At 54.0% G+C, this 20,454-nt stretch overlaps 1 protein-coding gene across 1 annotated transcript in view; it reads left to right on the top strand.

Moving 5' to 3' along the window:
• Positions 1–20,454, top strand: part of LASP1 (LIM and SH3 protein 1) — a 39,221-nt gene that overhangs the window by 14,503 nt on the left and 4,264 nt on the right. Inside the window, exons 3-6 of the mRNA XM_058704725.1 lie at positions 2,618–2,702; positions 9,986–10,093; positions 17,778–17,928; positions 18,314–18,417. Of these exons, the coding sequence (XP_058560708.1) occupies positions 2,618–2,702; positions 9,986–10,093; positions 17,778–17,928; positions 18,314–18,417 (448 nt within the window). The remainder of the gene's footprint in view (positions 1–2,617; positions 2,703–9,985; positions 10,094–17,777; positions 17,929–18,313; positions 18,418–20,454) is intronic.

Below are 20,454 nucleotides of genomic sequence, written 5' to 3'. Positions count from 1 at the left end.
TTTCGGGCCACAGCTGCTGGGATGTCTTCCTCGTGGTGCCCTTGCTTCAAGACCTCACCTCTCTCTGCCACAGGATTCTCTACCTGCAGATGCTCTCCTCACCATACCCCGCACCCCGTGACACCTTCAGAAGGGCTCTGATCTGGTGGGAGGGTCATCTCTGAAGCCTTCCTTGCCAGGACCTCAGGGTTAGCCAGTTCCGCTGGAGATCTTACTTGGATCCCTCCTGCTGTTATCTTTCTAGTCTCTAGGAACAGACTCCTGGTTGATCCTCCCCTTTTCTGGAACTGCTAAGCAATTTTGAATGGAGCTCCTCAGCTGTGGGTGGCCCTAGCTTCCTGCAGCTGGGCCAGGCCTGGGGACCGGGCCGTAGCCTTAGCCCCATAGTCATCCACAGGCCATTTCTGTTGCCAGCTGCAGGCACCTGTGTTTGCTTTTCAGTCTCATCCTTCCCTTCCTCCGAGGGGGGAGCTGAGGGCCTGAAGTGACCTGGGAGCCAGGACCCAGGTGTGGCAGTGGAGGCTGGGGTGGGGGTGGGGGGACAGAGCTGGAATCACCTAGGTCCAGGACAGTGAAACCAGCCCAGAAGCAAAAAGGATTTGCCAAAGTCACCCAGAGAGTCAGTGGCAGGACCAGAGTCCAGCACTGTGTCCATTCTGGTCACACACTCCTCCTCACCTTGGTTTAGTTGTGCAAATCCAAAGTCCTACCCTTCACAAGTGGTGGCTCACAGGGAAATTATGTGTTTACAGGTAGCACTGGCTCAGGGTGGTGCCAGCAAGAACCTCCCAGCTCTGGGGAGCACACAGGAGTGGGGGGGGGGCGCTCATTTCCGGCTCTAGGGCGCATGTCAGCCCACTGGGATGAAACATGCCTGGAAGGAAGCAATCTGTCTCTTACCTGAGGACAGCGTGTGAATCGGAGATCTGCAGGTGGTCACAGTTGTGGTGAGGTGTGGTCACCCAGGGCTGCAAAATAGCGGACCTCAACTCCTTTTCAGAGAAGCCACTCACTAGTCCCTGAAATAGTTGGGACCCATGTGGCCCCCTAGACATTTCACATACCAGCACATACCCACAAGCCACAGTGATTCAGTGCTACGTCTCCTCTAGCTGGTTTGCTGGGGGACTTCGTGATGACCCAGTGGGATGTAGGAGATCCAAGTTCTAGTCTTCGTCCAGCTTCAGTGCCTGATGTGACTTTCATGTATCCAACAAATGTTCGTTGAATACCAGGTACTGTTCTAAGGAGTTTGAGGTTAATCAGTGGACAAAAGAGACCAAAAACCCCTTGTTTCCTGGAGAAGTAGAGAGAGGACAATAAACCAATGTGATAAAGAAGTTAATTATGATAATGGATAAGTATTAAGTGCATGGTCCCAGCACGCTATTTCCTCCTTTGGGATATGAGGAGGTATGACTGCATGATCCTGGAGGTCACTACAGGCTTGGCTTTGAGGGCTGCCCGGGTTCCAGCTACCTCCAAGCCAGCCCTCTTTCTGGGGAACAGGTTCCCGGTCTGTCCCGTGTCTGCCAATTGGAGGGTTTGGCTCAGGATGCTGGGCCCTGGGGAGACTGGGTGCAAATTTAGATGCTACCACTTACTGGCTGTGTGCCTTGGCCACATTGTTCGACCTCTCTGAGCCTCAGTTCTCCCTTCTGTCAAAGTGGGAAAATAGGGCATTTGTGAGGATTTGGTGAACTAAGTAAGGCACGAGGAAAACATCAGCCTTTGTTACCGTGTTATCTGGCCCTTTAGGGCCTCAAGCTGACTTTCTGAGTCCAGCTGATTTCTCGTCTCCAGTTAAGTTAGCCCTTGTTGGCCCTTTGAAACACCACTCTGGATGTGTGCATTTTCTCTCTTTCACCACCTCCCCCCCATATGTATGTCCCATTCTCCTTTACTTCTTCTTTTTTTTTCTTAAGTTCTTATTTTAATCATCTGGTGTTCATCACAGGTGCACTCCTTGGTCCCCATCACCTATTTTACCCATCCCCCCACCCACCTCCCCTCTGGTAACCATCAGTATTCTCTATAGTTAAGAGTCTGTTTCTTGGTTTCTCTCTCTCTCTGTCTCTCTCTGTCTCTCTCTTTTCCTTCTTTCCTCGTTTGTTTTGTTTCCATTCCCTTTTACTTCTGTCTCCATACCCCTCCTGCCCTTCCTCTGCTTGGTCCCCATTTCTGGTTTTAGCTGAAAGCTTTGTCCTGACCTCTGCTCTATCGTCTCCCCAGTCTAGTTGGGCCGTCCTGGGTGGCCCAGGCCACTCAACCTCCCTGCACACGAGATTCTAAGGCATGGATTATCCCCAAGTAAGGGTCATCCGAAACCCTCAGACACTGTCCCTAGGGCCTCCCTTTGGCTCAGGACAGTTCTCCATGGCCAGCCGGCCACTCGGGCCTGATGTTGTCTTCCCAGTTCCGCCCCGGCTAAATCTGAGAAGCGCTTGCCTCCCCTCAGCCAAGGGTGATGCACATCGTGCTCGTGCTGCTGGGGCAGGGACAGCGGCTGCTGGCGGAGAAGAGGAAGTTTCCAGGAGAGTCATTGTCTCTGAGAAGCCAGGAGGCTCCTGCCCCTTCTCCAGAGTGACCTCTACTCTGTTTTCTCTCTGTCCTGCAGACACTACCCCAAGCAGTCCTTCACCATGGTGGCTGACACCCCGGAAAACCTCCGCCTCAAGCAACAGAGCGAGCTCCAGAGTCAGGTGAGGGGGCGGGGCTGGCCCTGCGGCCTGACAGGGAGGGAGGGCTGTTGTAACCCTTGGATTTGGCAAGGGCTCCTTCCCCCTGTGGTTACGAAGCAAGGCCAGGGTGCTGAAATCCTGGTACTTGCCTTGTCTCCCTGCCCCCACCCGGGCACCAGTTGCTTCTTATTTCCTGCCTTTATCAAAGGAGTGGAGGAAGGCATGCCCCCTCCTCTTTCTACCTAAAGTGGGCTGGGGAGGTATCGGTATCTGATTCTTTCTGCTCCAGGAACTATGGTGTGGCCTCTAAAGCCCACTTCCTCCAGGAAGCTGTTTCCTTCTCCCTCCTCTCCACTCAAACCCCCACCCCCCCCAAAGGAAGGGACTCACTTCTCCAGGCTGGTGCCAGCCTGAGGTCAGTCGGCTCTTTATGGCCATGTCTCCGAACCTCCTCCACCCCTCAGTGGGCCGCTGGGAAAGGGGCCTTGCCCTGGGGGCCTGTCCTACCTTTGTCTCCTTGGGCCTGATTTTCTTGAGCACTTGCTTTGTGGGGAGTGGTGCGTGCCATTGGTGGGGGGGGGGAAAGGGGGGAGATGGATTGGTGCCCCAGGGAGAACTCGGTCTTTAGGGGACACTGAGGAATAAGCAAAGGATCCAGAGCCCTGAGACCTGAACAGGTCACTCTCCCTAGTGGTCTGGGAGGGCTCCTGGGACAAGCCTGGGCTGGACTGTGAAAGGGGGGGCAGGGCAGGGCGGGGCTTCTGCAGAGACCCCCTGAGGGACTTAGCCAAGTGGGCAGGGTGCCCAAGGCCAGGAACATGTTGGGAGGTCCCCCTGAGCCACAGAGGGGGGATCTCTCCTGATCCCTCCGGAGTGGGGCTCCTGCTGTCTGATGTTAACATGACCTCTCTGGGGCCCTGTCTCCTAGTAGGTCGCGTGAAGGAGGACCAGCCCTGTGCTGCCTGGGGCTGTGGGCGCACTCTCTCCCTGGCTCCTCCCGGCAGCTGTGAGGAAGGTGCTGTGTTTTTCCCGTGGTGCAAGATGAGGAAACAGAGCCCCAGAGATATTAAGGGGCTTGCTAAGATCAGACAGTGGTAGTAGGGGTAATAACACTGTGAACCACTAACTTGTTGAGCCTCTGATGCCCTGGGCATCGAAGCTCCCTCGGTTCTCAGCCTGTGCGTCTGGCAAGGTCGCTTCTAAGGTCACTTCTACTTTAGGGAAGAGGGAAGGGATGCTGCTGACTTTGAAGGCCGGTTTATCTAATTCTGAGACTTGTGCTCTTTCCCGTTTTCCACCCAGCTCCCTAAGGAACACTGTCTCCACTTTGATACTAAACACGATAGTTCCTCGTGCTGCTGGGAACATTTATAGTTCAGCAAGTGCTTTTAGTTACTTTGCCTCATGGATCCTTGACCCCACTCTGGGGGATATCAGATGAGGGAACTGAGGCTTTGCCTGTTGACACGCCCAGTAAATGAAGTTGCAGGATCTGGCCTCTGGTTTTTCCACTCCCAAGTACAGTGACCTTGACCATGTACAGCCCTGGTGAGGCCTGAGGCTCAGGCCTCCCCTGTTTCCCACAGCAGCTGGGAGCAAGTAGGGGAAGCTCGTTTTTCCCTCAGCAGCAGCTGACATCTGCCAGCCCAGAGGCGAACCCTGCTTGGCGTGAAACCTGTAGTTAAGGGAGAGCCGGTATGGATACCAGACCCCGGCCAGCTGAGGAGGTCAGGGTGGTCCAGCTGGCAGGGAGAGGGGCTGAGGCAGCTCTGGGGCCTGGGCCTAGTCTACACAGGGAAGATTTTTGGCCAGACCCTCCTTGGTCAGCCGCGTGCTACCTCCCTGGCCTCCCAATCCAGTAGAAGGCCCCCTGGGGCCAGAGGTGGAGGGGGCTTCGGGGGGTGGGTAGGCCACAGCATCCAGGGCGACCCGGACTCCCCCCACAGCTTGAGAGGGACAGTCAGATCCCCAATTGGTGGGGGCCCCATCAGAGGAACCTGGAAGAAGAGGTATGGGGAGGGGACATTAGGTCTTTGGAAAGGTGTGGGTCCAGAGGTGTGAGAGTATGTGCACACACTCAGGCAGAGGCCAGGGCAGACACACACACACACACACACACACACACACACACACACACACCTACTCTCAGGAGGAGAAATTCAAACCCTATTAATTCCCTCAGCCTTTGTCAGTCCCACAAAAGCACGGCTGTAGCTCTTTTTGCCCCTGGAACCAGATCCCTGAGGGGGGGGGGGTCTGTAGGAGGAAGCGCCTGGTGCTCAGGCTCCAAAGGTTCCTCTGCCTCTGCTCCCTGCTCCCCAGGGGCCTGGCCTGCTGCTCACCTCCTGGGCTCCCGGGCTCCTCCTGTCTCTCGGGCAGGCTGAGGACCTTGTGAGAATGGCGGTCATTCTCCATGTGGTCCTCGCTGAGGGCCAGGCCCTGACCTCATTTAATCCTTATGACCACCTGATGAAAGAGAGATTGCTTTGTCCCCATTCTACAGATGGGGACACAGGTTTAGAGAGGCTAGGCCCCTTGCCCAGAGCCCAGTGACAGAAGCAGATTTCAAACCCTTTGCTCTTACCAATTCTGTAGTCTGACGTGGTGCCCAGCCTGGTACTCTTGACCCACAGGATGCCGTTACCAGTGGTGGGGGACAGAGAGAGAGAGAGAGAGAGAGAGAGAGAGAGACAGTGTGTGGACACACATGCACGCACACACACAGACACGTGCACGCATGTGCGTACTGGAATACAGATTCCTAGGCCCTACCCAAGAGGTTTCTGGTTGGTAGTTCTGGGCAGGGCCCAGGAATCTGCATTTTGACTGCCCTGGTGATTCTCATGAGCCTTTTGGACATACTCAGAGCCTTAGAGCTGGGCTGGGGGGCAGGCAGGGAGTGGGTGGAACTGACCCCAGCTCTCCCCTTGCTTCTGCCACGTGGGGTGAGTCACGGAGTCGGGGCTCTGGACTGGGGTAGGTGGCGGGTGGGGGTAGGGCCTGCCTTCTTTGCAAGCCTGGTTCTGTCTTCCTTCTACCTCGCCCCCAGCTCTGTGGTCTGAGCCTGGCCACTTTTCTCTCATAGCTTTTTTTCCCCTCCCTGGTAAAATGGGGACAGCAAAGCCCAGTTGCCTGGAGGTCCAGGGCTGGCCGATGCACTGGGTTTGGAAGGGATGAGTGGGCCTGACCGGGGGTGGTGACAGGTTCTGGCTCCTGTGGCTGCTGTGGGGGCAGGGCCTGCTAGAGCAGTCTGTGGCTGGCAGGAAGGGAAGTGGGAGCCTCCTCTGCCTACCCTGCCCCACCCCACCAGGGTGTCAGTTGGTGTCTTTCCAGGGCCCCTTCCTGGTCTGGGTGCGTGTGTCTCAGCCCTCTCCTCTGGAAGCCGCTGGTGTTATTTCAACTTTATTTGTTTTCCTGTCTCTAGTTTGGTTCCCAAAGTGGTACTTTGGGTGTCTGGGACACCTGGAGCCTCCCTTGCGGAGGAGGTAACCACAGAACTGACCAGAAATGACCTTCTGGGTGGTCCTGCCCGGGCCTGGCTGAAGCAGGGAACGGGAGACTGGGGCCCAGCTGTATCCCCTACCCGAGGTAGCTCTCCCACCTCCAGCCCCCAGGCTGAGCAGAGAGGCGACATCTTTGGGGTGGGGTTGAGCTGGGGGTGTCTGTGTGGCCCTCTGAGGCCCTGCAGAAGTGCAAAGAGAATGCCTCTTTCATTTTTTCCCCCATCTCACACCCCCGTGGTGCTGGGCAGTCCCAGCACAGAGTGAGAAATGCCCTGAGGCACAGGAGAGTGTGGTCTGTGACCAGCACAGGAGGCAGCATACTGGTGTCACTCTAATGTTTAGAGATTTATTTTTGAGAGAGAGAGAGAGAGAGCAAGCACAAGTGGGGGCAGAGAGAGAAAGAGAGAGAGAGAGAGAAAGACACAGAATCTGAAGCAGGCTCCAGATTCCAAGCTGGAAGTGCAGAGCCTGATGTGGGGCTCGAACTCACAAACCTTGAGATCGTGACCTGAGCCAAAATCGGACGCTTAACCGACTGAGCCACCCGGGCGCCCCACTTCTGTCACTCTTACCTAAACCAGCTGAAGGTCAAATCCTGGGTCTGCCACCACTAGCTGTGTGACCCTGGGCAAGTTATTTCACCTTCCTGAGCCTCCGTGTCTTCATCTGTAAAATGGGGCTTACCTTTCTCCAAAGGTTATTGTGAGGATATTAGTATATATTAGGCATTTAGAACAGTTCCTGGCATAGAGTCAGCACTCAATAAATGTTCACTATTAACTATTCTCCTGGAAAGGAGAGGAAATGGAGCCTGGGCACAATGAAGCTGGGGAGTAGACACAATGACCTTTTCATGATTGCTTCCAGCACTGACTTTTCCATTAGTTCTCCTCCCCATCTGTGTCTGTCTAATTTTAAAACTGATTTCTTTTCTGTTAGAAGGGGGTGGGTTACATCGTATGGGCGCCCAGCACATAGTAGGCACATAGTCGGTGGAAATTGTCGGTATTGTATTTTTTTTTTTTCCAGAAAACATTTTTTTTTTTTTTTTTTTTTAAGTCATGATCTTTTATGTTACGTCAGCAACGCAGTTAAGTTCTAAATTATGCTGTTGGGAGATTTTGTGTTTGTTCAGCTCACTCACCACTCGTGACAAACACTTATATTTGTACCTCCTTTGCTCGGGCATCAGATCTGGCCCCGCCTTGGGAATTTCCAGGATGGGAGGCCCAGGCAGTTCCTAGGCATGGAGTCATCCACCCACAGTGCTGAGTTGTACCCTGACCCTACCAACAACTAGGCTGAATGACCTTGGGCAGGTCCCTTCCCTCCGAGACCCCCATCACGTCCTGGCGAGCCATCCAAGATGAGGGCAAACACTCCTGCTTGGGTGACAAGGAAACCCGGACAGAGGGGCTCTAGGCAGCGGGGCCCTCCCCGCACTCCTGGCTCTCGACCTTTTCCCTGTGCACACACTCCAGCACCAAAAGGCCTCTCAGAGAATGTTTCTCACCTTGATTTTTCATAATTAAGGCCTGCAGGTACATAAAAATGGTCACAAACTCCAAAGCTGGGTGGGCTCTTAGAGATCAGCTGGCCGGCCCCCGGCTCAGGGGATTCCAGAGAGGGAGACTGACTTACCTAGTGACATACAGCAAAGAGGTGCCGAGCCCAGACCTCCCTCCATCCTTTCTCAGCCCCCATTCCACCCCAGCCCCGCCCTATCTGGCTGCCTGTGCCAGGAGTGAAATGAATTCTCCTTCCCCAGCAGGGAGGGAGAGGCAGTTCCTGAGCTTGGGAACTAGCTGATGTCATTGTAGTGTCGCCATGGCAATTATTCCCCTGGATTAGGGGCCTGACCCTTACAAGGCCAGGAAGTGGAGGAGAGAATGGAGGTCTGGCACTTGTTCAGCACTTTTAACGTTGACAGAGTACTTCCACGCTTGCCCTCTCAGTGGGTATTGAGCCCTGCCTTGCTTCAGGATGCTTCAGGATGCAGTTGCTGTGTGAGGGCCACTGTCTGTAGTCTGTACCATTGATTGGAATGAGTGGTACTATCCCCATTTTACAGATTGGAAACGGAGGCTCAAGAGGTTAAGTCATTTGCCCGAGATCACTTAGCAAGTGGGAGACTGCGCCCGTGTTAGAACCAGCTCCCTCTGGCTCTTTGCCCATGCTCGGTGACGGGAAGCCACCCTCTCCATATTTTAACTGATTCCTGTGACAGCCCTTTCACAGATGAGGAAACCGAGGCCAGAGACCTTGGATTTGGGGCTTCTGCATCTGGAGCTGTAATTTTCTGGCTCTAATGCTTTCCCCTCCCTAATGCCCCTTTCCCAAAGGGTCCCTCTACCTCCAACACAAAAAGTTGCCCTGCTGCTCCAGGTCTCCCTGGAAGAGGTGATGCTGGAGGCAGTTCTGGGCCCTTGGGGGTGGGTCAGTACCTGTATTTACTGCATTAACTTCCAGTCTGATGGGAACTAGCACATCCAGGCCTTTGATTGCAGTCTGGATCAGAACGAAGGAGCTTCTGAAACCTTTTTAGGATGAAGAACCCCATGGATGGGTAAGCTGGGCTCCAGACAGTGGACAAGGACCTCTGACCCCTGGGGGGTGTGCAGAGGAACTGACAGATGTGGCCACAGATTTATACGTGTGTGTTGTCGGTCGGGTCAGGGTGCAGCTCAACCCTGTGGCCAGATGTCTCCATGCCTGGGAGCTGCCCGGACGTCCCATCCTGGAAACTCCCGAGGTCCTGGGCCTCGTGTCCTGGGCTGACCTGCTTCTAGGACAGTGGAGCAGCCCCCATGGAGGAAATCCAGGCAGCTGGTGGGGTTGGAACAGCTGCCTTCTGAGGGGGACAGTGAAGCCTCTGGAAGCCGAACGGTTCTCTGTCCCATGGGCATTCCCAGCCTCCATTCTGTGCTTCAAACCCCCCAGGAGAAAACAAGATATTTTTCATATTTCAATTCTATTAGTGTTCAGGAAGTCCTTTCGTACGTCCGACTTGAGCCCCTCTATACTTGAATTTCTGTGGATTTCTCAGGAGAAGAAGGCAGTGGTGGGGTGGTAGGAAGCCTGTTGTGAAGTCCTGTCTGTCCCCCGCCAATTTCATCCCCTCATGTGGCATTGACCTTAGAAGCGGGCCTGGCAGTCTCCAGGAAGCCGCCAGGCCTGTCAAAGACGCATTGATGGAGTCTTCGAGTGGCTGTCTCACTGCCCTTCTCTCTGGGTGCTAACTCTGTCCCTTGGCACAGCCTTCATTCAGCTGGTCGCTTAAACACTCCTCCGGGCTCTCAGTGGGTAGGGCCACATCCTGGCTGGGGCCGTCTTTGGAGCTCTGGAAAGAACCTTCTTCCTATAGCTTGCAGGCAGGATAGGCTAGCGGTGAAGGGTCAGGAGTCCGGCAGATGAGAGTTTGCACCATGGTGGCTCTGGACATTTATTGCCAAGTTGTGTGACCTTGGCAGGGGACTTCGCCTAGCTCTGGCTCAGTTTCTTTATCTGTAAGATGGAGCCAATAATAGAACACGGTAAGACTCACATGAGAGAATTCACGTAAAGCACTTGGTGCTCGGAATGCACTGAATACGTGTTAACGGGTTATTGTTAGCGGCCTAACACTTCTTGGCTAAGGCTTCTGCTTTGCGTTTGGGGGTGGGTGATAGATGTCGCTGCAGGGGGATTTCTGGTCGGGATCTCTCTCCTGGCCGGTTGCCGCCTCAAAGGTGGCCACAGGCTGGGGCCCTCTCTGCTGCCCCTGCCTTCACTCGAATCCCTTTCCCCTCCTTGGTCCTCCAGGTGCGCTACAAGGAGGAGTTTGAGAAGAACAAGGGCAAAGGCTTCAGTGTGGTGGCAGATACACCGGAACTCCAGAGAATCAAGAAGACCCAGGACCAGATCAGTAACGTATGCTCCCCTGCCCGCCGTGGAACCTGCACTGACCTGCTGCCCTCCCCGCTCCTCCCCTCCCTGCTGGTCTGGCAGGCATGAACGAGGCCAGTTCGCCGCTGTTCCCCGGCCCTTCTGGGTGTGCCTGGGTGGCAGGCGCTTGAGCAGAGGGAAGAAGGGGTGTGAGGTTCCCAGAGGCCTTTTTTTCTGTGCACCCGTATTCCCCTGTTCTGCCCTCTGCCCACAGAGCATGTCTGCCTTGAAAGCACCATACTTCTGGGGGTACGTGGACAGGATGGGCCTATGTGCTACATCACTCCCCACCCTCTCTGAAGTTTTTCCTCTGTTTCCTTTCCCCTCCTGGCTATGGTGGGTGTCAGGGTCCAGACTGACTGTTTTGTCTAAGCACAGAAGTCATAACTGGGTGGCAGGGGTGGGGAGGGGCCAGCCTCCCCCTCGTCTGTCTCTGGGTGCTGACATTGCAGTCATTTCCGCCCTCCCTCGGCCTCCTCCCCCACCTCAGCCTGCTCTTCCTTCCTGTGTAAAAACCCCAGCTGGCTTTGCTGGCTGGCCCCGTACCCCCTGGCCTGGCCCTCCTGGGCTGGGGATGGTCAGCCGTGTGTGGCTAGGGCAGGACTGGGTATAGAGAGTGGGTGGTAGATCGATGGGCCCATGACACCTGTGGCCAGGGGATAGGCATTGGTTTCCTGCTTGGTAGAGCCAGCGGCCAGCAGCCAGTGCAGCTCTGCCTTTGTGGGGAGGCTGCCTGGGGGGTTTTGGGTATGTGGGGGCGGAGCGCTGCTTTGAGCCACAAGCACAGAACATGGGCTGCGGACCCATGCACAGGGTCCTGGGGCACAGAGTTGCAGTGTGGGCCAGCCTCGTCTGGGAGGTCCTACGAATGGACGCCTCGGCAAACAGTTGTCTTTATGTCTAGAACAGGGAGGGGTCAACAGGTTGCCCAGTGTCCCTCTGGGCTGAGGGCCTGGGTGCCAGGTGGTCCACCTGGCGCTCATCCCCGGCCTCCACAGGCCTCCCCCTTCCTCCCCCCGGCCTTCTTGATGGGGCTATGCTGGGAAAGGGCTCCATAGCGGCTCCGGTGGATTTCAGAGCCAGAACCTACCCTGGGAGCACCCATCACGCCCAAGCCCATGGCTTTCAAACTTTGCAACCTACGCTACGAAATAACATTTCACATAGCGACGCCCCAAACGGGCACGCTTGTTTATTTAGAGGGAAAAGCAAGTCAAGACTTATGTGAAAGAATCCTTACTACTTGGAGAGCGTTCAGATATCTTCTGTTTTATTTTATTTTGTAAAGATGCTCGTTGCAGACTTAACTGAACGGGTAACAGAGCGGGTTTTGCCACGAGGCTGTTGCCCTGCAGTTTGAAATTTGTGGTTTGAGGAAGTGGAGCGCTTCCTTTGGGCTGGGAGGGCTCTAATCCACACCACCACCACCGCCACCCCTCCCCTGGAATACACACATAAATAAAGCCTGTTTCAGTTGCTTCTTTATAAGCCAGGGCCTGGCCGCACACCCTAGAGCTTCCCTGCTGATGCTGCCCAGACCGTCTGGAGGGTAAAGAGGGTTAAAGAAGGTCTATGCCTTCCAACTCTCCACATGGCAAGTGGGAGGGAGGGGGCAAAGCCTTGGGCAATGGGGAAAACCTGGAATGGCTCACAAAGCTGGCATCCTGACTCCCCAGCTTCTGTGGCTTTCCACTGCGAGGACACGTGCTGTCCTCCACAACCCCAGCTCCCCAGCACATCCCCTCATTGCTTCCAGCCTGTGGCTTTTAGAGGGCAGAAGACGAGCAAGCCCAGTCATCTCTGCCTCCCTCTCTGGAAGGCTTCCAGAGTATTCCCTACCCAGTTATTGGAGGTGTTAATATCTGAGGAGCCCTGGTAACAGAACTCACTGTGGCCAGGACACCTACACCTAAGGAGATAACTATCTTTTCGTTAACCACAGGGCTGCAATTAGTTAATTGTCCTCTGCTCTGAGTTGGGGGAGGTGACTTGAACCTGACCCGATTCTGCTTTTGCAGCTTTAGCTGGGACCTCTGAGGTGTGACCACGAACCTGGAAGACGCTTGGTTTTGGTGAATGCAGTTAGAGTCTGTCAAATGTGGGCCTCCAAACACCTATGCTACAATCACGTGGAAAGGTTTATTAAAAATGCAGACTCGGGGCACCTGGGTAGCCCAGTCGGTTAAGTGTCCGACTTCGGCTCAGGTCATGATCTCACAGTTGGTGAGTTCAAGCCCCGCATTGGGCTCTCTGCTGTCAGTGCAGATCCCACTTCAGGTCCTCTGTCTCCCTCTGTCTCTGCACCGCCCCTGCTTGCATTCTGTCTCTCTCCCCTTAAAGAATAAACATAAAAACAAAAACACTGAAAAAACTTCACCAAGCCCTCGTCAGAGGGTGTCAGGCCTGGCCGCCTCCCGAACTCTAAGGGAACTTGAAGCTATGCTTAGAGCCATTGTTCAATTGTCCCAACCTCCAGAAGAGTTTTGGGAAAAGATAGTGTTTAGAGCCACACCTTTTGTTTTGTATCCAAAATAGCATCCTGTGTATAGTTTGTCACTCACTTCCCAGGTTAGCTGTTTCCAGGGAGGTCAGAGCATCTTGCAAAGAGATGAGATTTGCCTCCCTGGAGGAATATGCTCCAGATTAGAGGATTTACAAGCAAGAGCATTTTGAAAAAGTGGCTGGTCTCCCCCGGTGGTGTTTCAACACTTTGGACGTGTGTGGTCTGTCATCCATCAGATCAGTGTTGTCAATGTTATTCTCATTTCTGTAAAGGCAGACCTGTCTCCTTTCCACCTTGTGGCTAAAGAAGAGGCAAAGAGGAAAGCTTGGTTGAAAAATTGGGCCATTGTGGGTACTGACAATGTGTGAAAACTTTTGAGGCAAGGTGCTGGTAAGTTATACTTCTGGGGTGATTGTGTCTTCATGAAAGGCATCAAAAGCGTTGAGAGGCCAGGGATGGCCTCTGGGACGCAGTGTATCCTTCTGGAATCCTGGCCTTTGGTCATGAGCTCTAACGGTTGTAAGGGACTGGGGAATTTTCGTCGTGGACACCCTTTTTCTGGGAGCCCCTGCCTAGTAGAGAAGCTCTGCTTGTATTTGCCTATGTATCTACTTACGTATTGATTTTCTGTATACAATTCTTTTCTTTTTTCTGTGAAATGTAACACCCGGTAACACATGCAGCAAACCTCTGTGTGTACTGATCAGTCAAGAAACAATATTACTGAACTCCTCTTACAAGTTTTCAAAGTGTTAAAAACATAATTCTCCTGCAGTGAGCACCTATCATATATTTCAGTTAATTATGCTGGAGGGCAGGAAGGCAGAGGTGATGCCTCCTCGGTGAAAGAAAGTGCTGGATACAGTTAGATACAGAGCTGGTCCATGCCCTGCCAGTATCTGTAGAACTGGTTAACGTTCTACAGGACCATAAAACCATAAACTCTGGGAATATCTTTGCCAGGGGCAGAAATGCTTTGCCTTTCTATTAGTTAAAAATAATCAGCAGGGCTGGGCACCTGGGTGGCTCACTCAGTTAAGCATCCAGCTCTTGGTTTCGGCTCACGTCAGGATCTCACAGTTCGTGGGGTCGAGCCCCACATCGGGCTCTGAGCTGACAGTGGGGAGAGCCTGCTTGCGGTTCTCTCTCCCTCTCTCTCTGCCCCTTCTCTGCTCGCTCTCTCTTTCTCTCAAAATAAATAAACATTAAAAAAAATAATAGCTGGCAGTGCATATTCTGTAAGTTAGCTTCAGTCTTTAGAATCTGGGTATAATCAGTAGTAAATGGTGAAGTCAAACAAAAATTCCATCCCCAGGGTCAAATGACCTGGAGGCAGGCTTGTGGGACAACCCTCTGGGGTAATTTTTGAAAACATGTGCTGTTCTTTTCTTTATAAGTTTAATATGGAACCATGCATTTCTAAACACTATAGTTTTGGTTTTCCTGACTTTGAACATCTAGTAGGTATTCTTTTTGTGTCTTTCTTCCTTTGGTCGACAGGACCCGAAATTTCAAAGATTCAGGCACAGGGCGCCTGGGTGGCTCAGTCGGTTGAGCGTCTGACTTTGGCTCAGGTCACGATCTCATGGTTCGTGAGTTTGAGCCCCGCATCGGGCCCTCTGCTATCAGCGCGGAGCCTGCTTCAGATCCTCTGTCTCCCTCTCTCTGCCCCTCTCCCACTTGTGCACACTTGCTTGCTGTCTCTCAAAAATAAACAAAACACTAAAAAAAAAAAAAAATTCAGCTACATATTTGCGTGTAGCTATAGTTCACTCTTTTTCATCGCTGGGTAGTGTTCCGTTTAATGCTTATACCAGCATTTGATTGATGCTGGTGTTTGCGTGGAGTGGAATTGCTGGGTCTTAGAGTTTACGACCCTTCACCTTACCAAGTAATGCTCGTCTATTTTTCAAGTAGCTGTACTGACTTACCCTCCCGCCAGCAGTGATGAGAGAGTCTCCACAGCTCTACGTCCTTAGACTTACTCATTTTAGCCATTTTGATTGTATATCATGGTATTTCACTGCGATTTTAACTTGCCTTTCTCTGATAACTAATGAAGGTAAACAGATTTACATTTGTTTTACTTATTTATTAAAAAAAATTTTTTTTAATGTCTATGTATTTTTGAGAGACAGAGACAGAGCATGAGCAAGGGAAGGGCAGAGAGAGGGGGGGACACAGAATCTGAAGCAGGCTCCAGGCTCTGAGCTGTGAGTGCAGAGCCCAACGTGGGGCTTGAACCCATGAACCATGAGGTCATGACCTGAGCCAAAGTCAGATGCTTAACTGACTGAGCCACCCAGGTGCCCCAATTTTATTTTATTTTATTTTATTTTATATTATCTTATCTTATTTTATTTTATTTTATTTTAGAGAGAGACAGAGAGAGAGAGAGAGCACAGGCTGGGGAGAGGGAGAGAGAGAGAATCTCAAGCAGGCTCTATGCTCAGTACAGAGCCCGATGCGGGGCTCGATCCCACAACCCTGGGATCAGGACCTGAGCTGAAATCAAGAATCAGACGCTCAACCGACTGAGCCACCCAGGCATCCCAAAGATTTACGTTTGTTTTAAAAACAAAATGTTATTAGTCTGTAATCGGGAACAATATTGCACGGTAGTTGAGAAGCAAGGGTGTGATGTTAGAGCTGGATTCCGATAACCCACCAGTTACCCACCTCCGAGCGTCAGTTTCCCCACCTATAAAATGGGGGTGAGGGTGCTACATAGTTGTAGGGCTGGCTGAGAAAAGGAAATGAGTAATCCATGTAAGGGCACAAAACAGGCCCTCAGCAAGTGGGAGACGTTATAAAAAATGCACCCTGGCTGCTGAGTTGCTGATTCCATTCAGAGCCTATGTTCCCCTGTTGACCATGACGTAGAATCATGTGGCAGCATCGTGGGGAGTCAGACCTTGGTTTTCCACCAGCGTGAGGAGAGCAGGGGCTCAGAACACAGAACGTCAGCTAGCAGAGAAAATGGGTTTCTGTAGCTTTGGAAGGGACCCCCAGCTGGTCACCCCAGAGTCCTGGCTAGCAGGGGCCTGGGCCCCTCAACCCACGTGCACTTGGATCTTCTGGGCACAGAACAGGGTGTCCTTCCACGGTGGCCCACAACAGTTCTTAAGCCGGGGATCTGCTGACAGCTCTGGGCTTGTGGTGGCCCTTCCTTCGGGGCTTTTAGAAGGTCAGAACTTTGCCACATGTGGAGCAGGGACCAGCCAGACCCCCAGAGTCTGGAAAATGTTTCTTTCCCTTTCGGATGTGCGAACACCCTTTAACCTGCCAATTTGCTTCTCCCATCATTCGGTGGGTTGGCAGAGCAATGACAGAAGTTTCTCACTTGCTGGGGGAACGGAGGGAGAGGAAGTGGGGAGTAGTGGCCCAGGTGGCCCAGACAGAGGGACTGTACGCTGCTTTTCTCAGGCCACTTATCCCTGCCATGCTGCCTCTCCTTCCCTCAAAGTTAGGGGGACCTTCTGCTCGTCATCCCTGTCGCAAGGGAAAGGCATGCTTACTCATAGTTATTCCAGAACAAGAAGACATGGCCTGGGAAGAAGGGCAGACTTGGGCCTGTGGTCACCCTGCTCCATGCCTGCCCTCAGGAAAGGACCCGTGTAGCTGTGACTTTGTCCCTGTGTCCCTTTGTCCCTTATTGAGTAATGAAAGCTCTGTCTTGGGAAGGCATTTAACTTCTGAGCACATTTTCCTCTTCTGTAAAATGGGAATTAAAGTGTACCTGCCCAGCTTCTTTTTTCAGGGGGACTATCCCCAGGGCCGAGGGAGATCATGTGCAGAGAGGCTTTATGCACTCAGTGTGAATCGCTGAGCAGATGCGAAGGTTATTAATATTAACAGTAGCAGGTGATATGTGCATGGGTGCTGGGGAGGGTTCCTTTGTGTTCGGGCTCGCCACGCCTCCATCCACCTGGGGCAGCTGGCCCTCATGTTATCAGTATTGACTCTTGTAGTGGCTGTGTCAGGAGCAAGGTCGATTCTACCAGCTACTTGTGGAAACACGCCCCCAGCACAGGCCTCTGTCCTCTTCCACACATGCACTTCCCCTTCCCTGGTCACTGGCTCCTGGGGTCAGGCATCTTTTCCTTCACAGAAAGTAAACACAGGAAGCTGACCTTTCTAACCCCCCAGGACAAAAGTCGGAAGGGCAGTTGCCTTGCGTGCCTAAAGGCCTCAGGAGGGCTGGCCCCTCTGCTTATCCCCCTCCCCACCAGTGGACAGGGGTCACTGAGGGAGTGGGGCTCGGGGACACTTGCCTTTTGCTCTTGTCTTAGGAATCCAAGAGCAGGGCGCTGGCCCTGTGTCTGAGAACTTCACCCCTGGGTGCCCTTCTGGGTGGGAGTTGAGGGAACCCAGGGGTTTTCAGTCCGGCCAAGACTGGCTGCCTCCCCCTGAGGAATGGGCTCAGCCCATTTTGCCATTTGGGTGTGAGTCCCCCCCCCGGGGCATGATGGGAAGGGCCAGGGCCCGTCCTGACCCAAACCCCTAAGTGAGGCCCTGCTGCCTTTCCAGAGGACGGCCAGAAGGGACTGCCCCGGGCTGGGACAGCTCCTATCAGGCCTTGGGGCACAGAATCACTAGTTCCTTCTGCCCCAGATAACAGGGCAGGCTTTGCTCTCCTCCCTTCCTCCCTGCATTTCTTGTCCTGCAGCCTGGGATCCTCAACAGAGCCCGGTGAGGTCACGCCCACAGAGGCAGAATTACCTAACGCTGAAGAGCATAGGCCCTGGAGTCTGCGTGATCTTGGACAACTCACTCAGCTCGTCAGTGCCTTGGTTTCCTTCTTGTGCGTTAACTGGGGACCGTCACATCCCCCCTCGTAGGTGCTGACAAGTTAAAACGAGCCCATGGTGCATCACCCGTAGCACAGAGCCTGGCGCCCGGCAGGTAGTCAGGGAACAGGAGTTGTCACCCTGCAGCAACACCGGAGGTAGACACCGATGCCCTCTCTTACAGAGGTGGAACCTGAGGCCCAGCAAGGTTAAGCAGCTTATCCAAGGGCACACAGCTGGCGTGCCTCCCGCAAGGACCTGGCTCTCTCTGCCTGTAGCCCTCGGGGAGTCTCTCCTCTCCTGGGAGATCTGAAGTGGCAGGGAGCTTTGGTTGGTTTGCTGTGAGTCCTTCACCCGGCACTTTCTCCCGCTGCAGATAAAATACCACGAGGAGTTTGAGAAGAGCCGCATGGGCCCCAGCGGGGGCGAGGGCCTGGAGCCTGAGCGCCGAGATTCCCAGGACAGCAGCTACCGGCGGCCCCAGGAGCAGCAGCAGCCGCCCCACCACATCCCCACCAGCGCCCCGGGTGAGCCTGAGGCCTGTGGGGCAGAGGACCTGCGACCGGGCCGGCTGTGGGATGGGGAGGAGGTCGGAGAGAAGCCTGGTCTCCGTGCACACACAGGCACCTGTTCACGCACACCCTCAGATCCATCCCACCATGGGCATCGAGCACCGGGGTCAGGGTCTATGCTGGCTCCCCAGCATGTTGGTAGAGACACAGCCCCTGCTCTAGAATATGCAACACTGACACACAAGCCTTTGAGGAGTGGGGGCCGAGCCAGGTTGGGGGGGGGAGTGGAAATGCACGATAGGGGCTTCGTGGGGGAAGGCAGGGGAATCCGGGAGGGACTGCGTTTGGCAAGACAGTTTCTGAGCCCCGTCTCCCCCCCCCCCCCCCCCCCATCTTCCAGTTTACCAGCAGCCCCAGCAGCAGCAGGTGGGACAGTCTTATGGTGGCTACAAGGAGCCTGCAGCCCCGGTGTCCGTACCGCGCTGTGCCCCAGGCGGGGGCGGGGTGAGTAGCTCTGGCCAGAGGGAGAGGTCCTGGAGCTGGGAGGTTGGATGGGGCCCGGGAAGCCTGAGGAGGCCAGAGGTGGATGGGCAGGTGGACATTGCTCAGCGATTCTCCTTAGAAACCCCACCCAGGAGGCCTGGCTTTCCCTGACCTTTGATCCCAGCTCCTGTCGTCATCTGCAGGCGATAGGGACCTCAGCCTCTGATCAAGGAAGTGTGCTTAGCGGACTCAGCCCTGGGCTGGGATTGGGGCCCTGCGTTCGAGCTCTGGGTGTACCTTGCGCAAGTTACCTCTCCCTGCCCGGTTTCCTAACTCCGGCTGCCCAGGAGCACACAAAGTGCCTTTCTGTTTGGGGCCTTCCAGACCTAGGCCACGCTCCCCACCCTTCATGAGGATGACCCACCCGCATGTCCTTCGGATCTCAGCTTGCCCCTGCCTCTGAGGGGCCCTCCCCAGCCCCCCATGTCAGCTGGATCTCCCCTGACATCTCTATCACTCCCCCTGGTGCCCTTCAGAACACTTTTCCCAACTCAGAACCGTTCTGTGTGTTAACTTCTGTGTGCCTCCCCTGCTGAATGTGAAGCTCTGTGGGGGCAGGGCAGTGTTCCTTGGGTTCAGCTACCGTGAGCCAGGCACAGAGCGGGCCCTCATCGATACTGCCAAGTAAACGACGAGTAAAGAGTAGGAAGTAGGGCAGGATCAGGCTTCCCAGTCCTTCGAGTCGAAGTGCCCCGTCTGTAAGTCCTGATCCTTATCCCATCGAGGGGGCTGCTGAGCCACTCATACCACCGAGCTCCTGGCTGAGCTCAGCCCCTCTGTGCTGGATTCCTGGGAGCTCGAAGCTGCTCATGTTGGAGCAAGAGAGACAATACCTAGAGAGGTAAAATAGCCCTGAGATACATGTCCTCCTGGAGCCTTATGCCCTGGGTACGAGGAAGTAAACAAGGGAGTGTCCGTGCTGCGTAGGGTACCGGGCAGGACCGAGAAGCCGTCTGTGGGATTAGATTCCAGATAGACCAGCCGGTCCTTCAAATACTTGCGAAACCTATCTTGGACATGAGGGATTTGGCCCTGACTAAAAGACCACGTTCCTGCAGTCTTGGTGCTTACATTCCAGTCAGGGAGGCAAACGAGGCAGTAAAATAAGAGGGTATATATATAAGGTCGGATGGTGGCACGTGTTGTGAGGAAAAAGACAGCAGGGTGATGGGAAGGAAAGCAGCAAAGTCCTCAGGATGATGAAAGGGTGAACGATTCAGGGAGACTAGCAACTGCAAAGGCCCTGGGGCCAGCAAGAAGGCCAAGGCGATTAGAGGAGAAGAGGGTAGGAGATAAGGTCAGATCATGCAGGGACTTGTAGGCCACAGGAAGGCCTTTGCAATTAGTGAGCTACGCAGAGTGACAGGTTTTGGTTTATGTTTTTAATTTTTTTCTTTCTTTCACGTTTATCATCAAGAGACAGAGAGAGGACAGAGCATGAGCAGGGGAGGGGCAGAGAGAGGGGGAAACACAGAATCGGAAGCAGGCTCCAGGCTCTGAGCTGTCAGCACAGAGCCCAGCGAGGGGCTCGAACTCACAAACTGCAAGATCATGGCCTAAGCCGAAGTCGGGTGCTCAACCGACAGAGCCACCCAGGCGCCCCTTGGTTTATGTTGTTAAAGGATCGCTCCGGCAGCTGTGTGAGAAGAGGCAGTAAGAGGTTGAGGGTGGAGGCAGGGAGGTGGGTGAGGAGGCTGTTGTGGGAAGCAGGCATAGCTGGCATCAACCCAAGAGATAGAGACAGACTTGGTGATAAGAGACCAAGGTCACTTCTGGGGGGGGGGGGGGTGTGACCACTTATCTCACAGCCTTTGGGGCTGATGGAGCTGGTTTCTGTGGCTTGAAAGACAGTTTGAACTTTGGTGCTAGGGGTACCCGGCTGGCTCGGTTGGTAGAGCATGCAACTCTTGATCTCGGGGTTGTAAGTTCGAGTCCCACGTTAGACGTAGAGATTACTTAAAAATAAAATCTTTAAAAAAAAACACACACAACAAAAAG

The sequence above is a fragment of the Neofelis nebulosa genome, chromosome 16 (genome assembly GCF_028018385.1).
Source record: "Neofelis nebulosa isolate mNeoNeb1 chromosome 16, mNeoNeb1.pri, whole genome shotgun sequence".
Classification (NCBI taxonomy): domain Eukaryota; kingdom Metazoa; phylum Chordata; class Mammalia; order Carnivora; family Felidae; genus Neofelis; species Neofelis nebulosa.
Note: the sequence above shows the minus strand (reverse complement) of the source record. Positions and strands in the feature narration are given on the sequence as shown.